The following is a 10,389-nucleotide window of genomic DNA, read 5'->3' as shown; positions in this document are numbered from 1 at the left end:
GCCACCAATTGATTTAAGGTGCAATTGGACACCGTAAAAAACCTGCGAACCAGAGAAAAGGGTACAGGGATCGATTGAGTGTGGGGAAGGTGTTAGGCACCCCACAACTCCCGTTTGAAAACGGTTACCCGGATTAATCTAATGGCTATCTTATGGAAACTTGCTCTTTGCAAGATATAATTGTTTTGAGAAAAAGGTTGGTATGAAAAATACTATCAACTTATGATAGCTTTAGAAAAAGGGTTTGAAATAACACTTATCAACTTATGATAGTGTTTGAAAAAAGGTTTGGAATATTACTATCAACTTATGATAGTTTTTATTTGGAGATACACTACCCACTTTGGTAGGTTTAAATTTAAATACCAACTTATGGTTTATTGAACAAAATGCCCTACCAACTTTTGGTAAGTTTGATTTTAAATACCAACTTATGGTATAAATGATTATATGTACTACCAACTTTTGGTAGGTTTAATTTTAAATACCAACTTATGATGTAAATGATAAAATACCCTACCAACTTTTGGTAGGTTTAATTTTGAACACCAACTTATGGTATAAATGATTATTTGGAAAAAATGTCATTTGCCAATTTAATCCATTATTGCCAACTTATGGCAAATTCATAAATGAAATCAAATATGGTCCATAATCCAGATAAGTGAAATCAACTTATGATTTCCTTAATTGAAATGACAACATATCAAAGAATCAAGATTTGCACAAAACAGATTTTCAAACCACACATTGCGCACAGATTTTTCAACTCTGATTTCACCTATCAAATAAGGTCGAAATGCAACGCAATTTTATATACAATGTCACAACACCTCAATAAACACTATATCAAAATTTCAGAGCAAAATTCAAAGTTTAAAGCAGTCTGCTAATCTCGGACAGATTAGGGTCTTGAAAATCCTGCAGTTTGAAGTCCTTGATTGTAGAGGCTCGCATTGGAGAAGATTGTTGTAGCAAAAAAAATAACAGGAAAGCTTGATGATTGATGAACTTGATAGCAAGAAGTTTCTCCCCTTTTCTTTCTCTCTTTTTCTTTTTCTCCCCCCTAGCTCTCTATTTTTGCTCTCTTCCCTTAGCTCTCTCCCCTAGCTCTCTATCTTGCTCTCCTCCTTTAGCTCTCTCCCTTAGCTCTCTATCTTGCTCCCCTCTTTTAGCTCTCTCCCTTAGCTCTCTATTTATAGGAAATTAGGAGCTACCCATCCATTGAATGACCAACCATGGCAACCTAAGTGGAGTCACCACCATTGAATAACCAATTTGCACTAAGTAAGTGGATTCACCACCATTGAATGTAAATGGAGTCACCACCATTGAATTTGCACTAAAATGATGGATTCACCACCATTGAATGTAAATGGAGTCACCACCATTGAATTTAAGTGGAGTTGCACATCAATTTGCACTAAAATGATGGTGATGCATGGAATGATGTCAAGAGAGATATACATATATGTGTATATATGTATAGGTGGAAATAGTAATGGGTTTGACAAATCATGTGGTGGGCTTTCAAATGATAATCAAGACATTGGTCAAGATGGTAGTGGACACAAGCAAATTAGCTCTTCATGAAATGGGCCAACAAATGTTGAACATAGGTTGGTATAAATTGGGCTAAGATATGAGTATTTGTGGGCTTAAGGATCCAAGAAAGAGAATATTTATGGGCTTATAGGTACAACAAATGTGTTTTTTTTGCATTTTTGTGTTTTTTCTCATTTTTGTATTTTTTTGTATTTTAGCCGGACGAAAATCGGGTACTACACTTAAGCTTGGAAATTCAGTTAAGTTTGGATATCCTTGAGACTTTCTTTGTAGTCATCATCTTTGTCCCCAGCGATACCCTTGGGCTCTATGGATCTAGATTAATTAAGCAGTTGTCTCTTCAGAATGAATGCTGAAGCAAGGAAAATATCTTTTCAAGACTCCAAACATGCTAAGGTTGGTTGTTTTCTTCCTTTGTGGTGCATTCAATTTTTTTTTTTTATGGAATTTGTTATCATCTTTCCTACAACTAATGCAATGGTTCCTCCTGATAATCTCCCCATTGGATTGCGGCCCTGCTGAGAGGTTTGACTTCCTTAGTCCTGTGTAGCGCATAGAAAATTTTGTCCTGTGTAGCCTGCCATGGAGAAATCAATGTATTTACCCATCAAAAACAGGAATTGAGGATTGTTTGAGTTGCATTGAGTTTGAAAATCAAGCTTTTTGTTCAACTTCTGTTCTGGTGCGTGCATAGCATGTTCTCTATAGTTTCAGTGAGAGTGTGTGTTTTCTTTTTTTCCTTTATTCATATGGCTTAACATGAGTCGAGTTGCAGGAATCCTTGCTCTGTGGAGATGCCTACTCTGAGGTTGGTGTTTTAGGTAATCAAAACATGTTTAACTTTGCATTGGTTCTTTCTTGTTCTTTCTTTGTGAAGCTTTACAAAAAAGGAAGGGCTCGAATTACATTGGCATGAGAAATTATTGATTTTTGAGGACTGTCAACTGTGACATACATAACCCAGAGCAATGGCTTGGTTGGCAATCGGCTTAGTTAGGTATATGTGTGATCAAGGTTCGATTTCAATGAGAAGCAAAATTCTCAATAGTATTTAAAAAAAAAAAAAAAACACTGACATACATAGCTGTATATAACAACACATAACACAAGGTCACTCATTTTCACAAAAACAAAACAAGCCAACATATATGTAATTCATATAAAATACATTCTTAGTATTTTAGGTGGACAGTGATCCTCAGTAATGTCTCTGATCCATCCAGGACATGTTGACCAGCTGGTATGAGAGATCGAACTTCAGCGAACCCGAAAGCATTCTTGTATTTGCCAGTACCACCAGTTATGGTCAAATGTGAGTACTTCCCCCCAATCTTGTATATGCCATAAAAGTTGAGGCTGTCACCGAATTCTCCTCCTTCAAACATGGCTGTAAATGCCATCATCTGAGTGGTTCCGTCAGCGGCGCTCGCGACATATACTCCTTGAGCTTTACCTAGTGCCTGTGAACCAAACTCAGGACTAGAGGTCAATGCATCATCAATGACAGTGATTGTTCCGAACCCTAGTCCTAATCCGTCTGGTCCGAGTTGAATTTGGGGGTTCCCATTGAGATTCTGATTGTTTGTATTTCCTGCAAATGTTGTCCCAGCCAAGCCAGTTCCCAATGGAATGCCGTTGGCAGCATTGATGGTTGGAAGGGCACCGTTGGCATTGGGGATGGCCACTCCACCCTTTGGTGGAAGAAATCCCAATGGCCTAGCAAAGGGTACTTGACCATTGTAAATGTTCCCTAGCAAGCCGGTGACTGGCCTTGCCGTGGCGCTACTGCCTCCTAGAATGTCATGCATGTATAACTCAAGCGCCGGTTCTTCTCCTGCGGTTGATGCAGCAGCGATGATCGCAACGTGCATGGCTGCAAAAACCAATGTGATTGGTAATTGCTTGAACATCTTTGTGGATTCTGTGATTTGGGGAAATGAAGGTTTTTGGATGTCTTTGTTGTTGGTGTAAGGAGAAAGGAGGACATGGTATTTAAATGGGGCTCGAGAGGGCAGGTTCTGAGACACTGGGGCTAAGATGGAGTAAGTAGGGGCAACTCAAATGGTAGTGAAGTTGTTGGAGTTAGATTAGTTGAGTCATTTTGTTTTAGTTGTACTGTTAAATTCATATTTTAAAACTATTGTATGTCATGCAGGCAGGCATTGGTTTTTTTTTTTTTTTTTTTTAAATATTTAGAAATGTTTTTGGTAAGAGGTTATGGGCCCCATAGATATTCGGCCCACAACAGGCAGGACCATTGAGCCTTCAGCCCATTTCAGAGAGGAAATCCACAAATTGTGACGTAGGCTCTACCACCCTGATCAAGTTGTCCACTGACTTGTCGGAACACATCGGCGTCCACTCTTGCGAGATCATTCCGGGGAGGTACAATCGGTTTTATCGACATCGACATTCTCGGCTATAGACGAGCAAACACGGCCGGGGAATCCGATCTCTAGAAGTGATCGGGAGTTGGCGCTGTAATTTGTGGGTAATTTGTTCTTTCATGCCAAATAATTTGCAATTTTTGAACCTCTTTTTTTTGTTGGTTTTTGGTGGTGGTATTGGAATTGGGGGCTCAATGATGCCACCCAGGAGAAAGAAATGGACTGAGGCCGAAGAGAAAACCCTAATTGACAAGTACGGCGAGATGGTCTCCGATGGGACCCTAGCCAAGATGAAAACGCGCGAGAAAAAATTCAAACCCATTGCACATCATGTGAATTCGGTGCACCATCTCCGTGACCCAATTGGGTACCCTTGGCTGTGGACTTGGAAGGATGTGTCCACCAAGGTGCAGAACATGAGGCACCAGTACTTGCTTGTTAAGCAAAAGATTAAGAGACCAGACTTTCCGGTTGACGATTGCGGGGTTGATTCTAGTGTAGATGAATTCGATTGGGTGGAAGGGCTTACACACTGGTCAAATTTTTTGCGTTATAAGGAGGTCTTTGGGGATGTCCCGTTTGCATATAACAGTAACACTAATGACTCGGCAGTGATTGCAAATGAGGATAGGCAAAATGATGGGGGACTTGTTACTGGAGGTAGAGCTTTGGAAATGGTACAATTTGAACCAATGGGTCATTCGGGAGATGGGGATTTTGTTGGGATGGATGGGTGTGAGAATGGAGTGTTGGGTTTGAGGTTTGAGTATGATGCAGAAGAAGCTGAGGAGAACTTTAATGGTAACAATCAGATGAGAGAGGAATCTGAAGATGGTTATGTGTATGAAGATGTGGACCCTAATGGGGCTAATATGAAAAAGAAGAGAAAGGCATTGAAGGGTTTGGAGAAGAAGACATTTGGGTTTCTTGTCAACCAGTTAGCGCATTTTAGGGATATGGAGGCCCGGTATGAGCACCGGGATACACAGAGAGAGCGGGAAATGCATAGGATGGAGAACATTCGAATGGAAAGAGAGCTGGAGTGGGAACGAAAATATGAAGAGAGGGAAAATAAGAGAGAAGAGAGGGGAAAGACAAGGGAGAAGTTAAGGAGGCAGAGGGTTCAAGAGTGGGAAGCATTGGAGAGGGAGAGCGAAGAGCGAGAAAGAAGAAGACATGAGGAAGCATTGAATCAGGAGAGGGAATGTGAGGAAAACATGAACAGGCAGAGATTAGGTTGGAAGAAGAGGATTGACGATATGTTGGGTCAGCACCGGGCTGAAATGGGGCAAATCCAGACCCGTATTCTTCACGAGCAACAAAACCTTAATAGCCAATTGCTTGGGATTGTTTCTCAGTGGACAGCGCATCCCACTGGGCTTTCAGATCATACTGGTGCAAGCAACCATTATCTTTCGCAAATGATGCAGAATCTCCACCATGGTATGGTTCATGGAGACACAAGAGTCGATGGAGATACTCAAGACAGCCACTTTATAGTTGATGGATAATGTTGTACTTCTATGATTATATCCCCATCACTATCATATTTTGAGCTGCTGCTAAATCATTAAGGAGCGTGCAGAATCTTTTGTATCATGAAGAGAAGTGTAAAGGTCAGAAATTTGTTAATTACATTCTGCTGTGTAGAGTTATTACATATGCTGATATGCTTGCATACAGCCATATTTAGTTCGAATAATAGGCAACAAGGGATAGATATTTCCTTGCTTTCAATTTTGGTGTAATAATATTTGTTTAATATATGAAAAATGTTTTGTCCCCTAATTTCTTACCCCCATTTTAACCCACTTCCATCTGAAGTGTTAGATGTTTAGAGGGCCCTACACCTGCGTTCATAATCAATGGATATCCCAAGTGTCCCATGGATTGGGGGTTAAAATGGGGGACACTTTTTTGGGGTCTGTAACATTACTCTTAATTTATATGATATTTTATTTTGAATATGATAATGCAGCATCATTTGTCAAGCTCTTTTAATATTATTGCTTAAAGAGTTTAAATTAGAATGCCAAGTACATTCTTAAGGTACTTACCTTTCATGGTTAATAAATTGGTCTGATGAAACAGTTGATTGGTGATAGGTGGACTTGGAGCAAAATGTGGTTACTGTGAGTTGCATGTATTTCAAGTTTTCATATGCTGAATCTCACCGAAAATTAGAGAATCATATAGTTTCTTAAAGTTATGATACAAATTTCTATTTCATGGTGTCTATGCTACATTTGAAAATATAGATTAGCATGTTTCTTTCAGACTGTCACTCTCTTTGAGAAATCAAGGTGTTGCAGAAATCTCCTTTTGGGAGGGACTACAGCTTCCATTAGGGGAATGATGTTTTTTTTTTTTGGGCAGCCATAATGCCATTGATAAGAAAGGCTGTCAATAAGAAACTAGAAGTGGAAGGAATTTGATAATTTTATGAGATAAGAAAATTAATAGTTAAACTCTACAGTGTGCACATCATCATTAGGGAAACTGCCATGTTTATGGGATTAAGATCATTCCAAATATTTAACTGTGACTTCATACATCTCAGAGATAACATCAATTTCATTGCTTTGGAAGACAAAGTACATAGGTTTCTAAAGCGTAATAGATAATAATTCAAGTCAAACTATTCAAAAAAAATAATGTTAGTTTTTCCCTCACTCTTTGCTGATATCCTGTTGTTGTTTCCTGGGATTATTCAGCTCAACAGTTTTCTACGTTGCTTCCATATGTGCTGTGGCTATGTATTCTTTTATGCACCAAAACTTTTTTGTGCTCTCTGCATATTTCTCATTACATGGACTGCTGCAATTGCAGTTCTTGTTGCAGTGATTGTGGTTATACCCGTATATTCTAGTGTATGCTTTTTTAAGTTCCATCTCGTGCATCTGGTGGACTTTTCTACCTTTCATATTGCTAGAGGTTCAACCAAAACAGCATTTGATTATTTTGGTAATGACCAAATGATAAGAGAGATGAAAACCAGTTTTGAAGGGAGCCTATGTTCTTGGTTTAGAGTTTCTAATGGCACTATTATGGATGTTATGTAGTCGGGAAGGCCTTATTTCTCAAACGAAAACTTCTGTTTTTGGAGTGAAAGAATAACTCATTGATGGCCAGGTAACATAAATGGGAAAAGGCTGATTAGCCAAACACTGTAATTGTTCCGAGACAGCCATAACAAACGAACTCACAATCTATGCAAGCAGCTCATCTATATGACTCGGGCTTAAGTTATTAGTTGAAGGTGAGAGGCATCTTTTCTTATCTTCTTCTCCTGCTTGGAGATGGCCAGATCATGAAGCCAGTATATTTTCATGGCCCTGTGCACTACGATCTGCTAATAGCCTAATTCTCTATTGCAGTAGTAAGTCTATTTACTTCTTAGTGTTCTACTGCTTTGCTAAAGTTCCATTTGTGCTGAACTCATGCAGAGAAAAATTTTGGGCATTAAATGCAGGTCAATCAAGGTCTTTTACTCTTTTATCTTCAGGAATCGTGGCTTCTTACATTTTCTGCCTCTGCTGATCCTGCTATAAGAAGGTTAGAGACTTAGAGGGGTTCCAATATGTTTATTAGATATTTTTTTGATGAAGTATATATTCATTTCACTATTAGCCATTTTTAGCTTGTGGGAGGATTCGAACATTCAACGCTTATTAGATATATATTTATATAATATATTAGATATATCTTGAAGCTTTTCAGCACGAAGTTTTCCTTTGTCACTGTTCAAGCAGACTCTATATGCTTGCAACTTCTCCTGAAATGGGTTTAAATTAATAATGTGAATCTTTGTACCCAGTCTACCAGAAGAGGTATTCTGCACACTCTCATGTTAGTATGTGCACCTATCAAACATTATTGCTATTTAACTCTTTACCTTAGGACAACTTTGGCAAAACCTGATCGGAATGCAAAAGATACTTTTGCATACATATGATATGATCTAAATTTTTTGTGTTTGGGAGATTTCAATATTTCTTAGATTGTTTTTGCTCTTCTTTCATTAAGCAGAATTCGGTTTACATCACAGGCATCAAACTTCACTGCATTAGGCATTTTTTGTGCAAGTGAATTAACTGATCATCGCATTGCATCGTGTCATTTATTTTGTTTCTATTCTTTGATCACGGGCAAGATTGCAGCAGGCTTTTTTTTTTTTTTTTTCTTTTTTTAGGTGCATTAGGCTTTGTTGACTACCAACTTTTCTCTGATGTAGTTACCGGGAACGCTTTACTACCCCTTGAACCCCGAATTGGGATGCACGTCCCGGAATGGGGTACACTAGCGACTTGGGACGCTCGGGAATGTGATCTAGGACGCCCAAATGGGTGTCCCAAAAATCTGCTATAGAAAACTTGAGAAATATAGTGGAAATCAGGTATAATTGACTCAAAATTGAAAGGAAACCCCAAAATCATCACTGATTGAATATAGATAGCGAGAGTTGAGGGAAATAGGAGTTAGAGGAGAAAAACTGAAAATTGAAAAACTGACCTTTGAAATTCATTGAAAACATTGTTTCTGATTACAAAGGCTTATGGAGGCAGAAGGAAGTGCATCTCACCATTTTAAATGCTCAGAGACATTAATCTAGATAACCTTTCAATATTTAGTGGTGACCCGAATAACCTTTCAAACCGTACCACGTTCCCAATTAGCATACCAACTAATCCTACCCCCAACGTACCACAAATTAATCAAGTGGTGTACCTCGTTCCCATACCCATACCACGACCCGGAACGTACCGAGTTCCTGGTACATTTCCCTCACATTTATACTCGCCTTTTCTTTTCCAAAACTAAAGGTGAGTCCTCATAGTTGAAGCTGATTTTGGGGGTGCTTCCACATTTCTGCTTGTTTTTCATTTAACCGCAAATGAGAAATGCAACATACAAAATCTAGTGGATCGATGTATTGACTGGAGGCACCATACTCGTAAGATTCTATTATACCTTTGAACTTGACTGATTTTTCTTTTGTCAATCTTTGGTTTCTTTTGATTTAACCTGCTTTTGTGCTATTGTAAGTTTGGTTAACTTCACAATTCAGTGTTATAAATACCAGCATTAGGGATTCTTTGGGATAGAAGAGGGTACCTCACCGGTCGAGAATGCTAAAATAGTGAGCTCTTCCTCATATTGAAAAGGAAAATGTAAAATGTAAAACCACCACCACAACTGAGACAATGATTTGATCTTATTCTTAGGTCAGAAGGCCTTTTCTATTAAGCGAAGTTAGGACCAGGTGCTTGGTTTCAGAGTCCTGCATTCTTCCATCATTGTAACCTTGATGGGATCCTTACTGAAGTCCAATGCCACATCTAAACTTTTCAAGAGATTGGAAACTTGAAGGAAATCCGTGATTTTCTGAAAACATCAAGAAATTTTACCCCTCTAGGTGTTCCTCCAGGATTATAATATTTTCTTTCTTGTCCTTGCACGCTTCAAATGCTCGGAACATTTCATGTATCTGTTAAATATTTTTGTTGGTTTTCTGTTGTAAATGTTATATCTCCCACTTTGTTTTCTTGAGGGATTCCTAATTGCATTAGGTGCCACTGTTACGGCAACATTATGTACAGCGATTGATTCAAACTCTCTTTCTTGTGAATTTCCCTCTTCTTATGTACAGCGATTGATTCAAGCTCTCTTTCATGTGAATTTCCCTCTTCTGCTGATGCTACCAAGTCCTCTCGCAAGCTTTTCCAACGAGCTCCTTTTGCTTGCTGAGAATTTGTAGGAGAAAAAAAGTGATATTGAATGCATTTTTTCTCGTTTGCTTGAGCTATACAAAAAGTCTCCTAAATCAACCTCATAACAAATACGGCTTGATATGACTTGGTGAGGAAAGCCTTTGCGCTTCCATGGAGTTGTTTCGCAGTACTGTTTCTTTTGGCATCTGTTGACCGGTACTGGAGAAAGAGTTTTAACTTGCATTGGAGAGGGGCCGCGCGTACGCAGGCCCCCAATACCACAAATTATGACGTAGGCTCTGCCACTTGGACAGACCTTAGGGCTGCACCCCTCCTGTGTGCAATGGAGGTCACAGACCTAGGCCATGGGCCTTCTTGAGCACCCATTGACCCCGTCCAGGTAAGTATGTTGCAACTGCGGATAAGACCTCAATTTATAGCTTGCTTTCAATTTCGTCCAGAGTGATTCCTTCGATGTGGGATTATTGTAAAGCGGGCCGGTTTTCAAACTACCCGTTCAACCCAAGAAATGGCCTTCTTTCTCGGGTCGGGTGTAAGTGTTTTTTTTTTGTGTGGTTTATCCGTTTATATGAATCAGATAACTTTCTTTACTAATCTGTGCAAAATCCTGGACACGTGTGAATGTTAAGAGCATCATATTGTCTGATGCGCGTCCTTCTGTTTATAAAGATTGAACAAATTGAATTACTAATACTTATGTGGAA

At 39.0% G+C, this 10,389-nt stretch overlaps 1 protein-coding gene and 1 non-coding gene across 2 annotated transcripts; both read right to left on the bottom strand.

The window, feature by feature from the left end:
* Positions 1–2,738: 2,738 nt before the first annotated feature.
* On the bottom strand, positions 2,739–3,720 carry LOC119995789 (dirigent protein 18-like). Its single transcript, XM_038842268.1, has one exon. The coding sequence runs from the start codon at positions 3,474–3,476 to the stop codon at positions 2,739–2,741; it is 738 nt and encodes a 245-aa protein (XP_038698196.1). The 5' UTR covers positions 3,477–3,720.
* A 6,191-nt stretch (positions 3,721–9,911) lies between these two features.
* On the bottom strand, positions 9,912–10,072 carry LOC120004352. Its single transcript, XR_005469513.1, has one exon. It is a non-coding gene; the product is annotated as a U1 spliceosomal RNA (small nuclear RNA).
* Positions 10,073–10,389: the final 317 nt, after the last annotated feature.

The sequence above is a fragment of the Tripterygium wilfordii genome, chromosome 1 (assembly GCF_013401445.1).
Source record: "Tripterygium wilfordii isolate XIE 37 chromosome 1, ASM1340144v1, whole genome shotgun sequence".
Taxonomy (NCBI): domain Eukaryota; kingdom Viridiplantae; phylum Streptophyta; class Magnoliopsida; order Celastrales; family Celastraceae; genus Tripterygium; species Tripterygium wilfordii.
Note: the sequence above shows the minus strand (reverse complement) of the source record. Positions and strands in the feature narration are given on the sequence as shown.

Coding starts and splice junctions, on each gene's coding strand:
- LOC119995789 (XM_038842268.1), bottom strand. CDS start 3,476: ATGTTCAAGCAATTACCAATCACATTGGTTTTTGCAGCCATGCACGTT.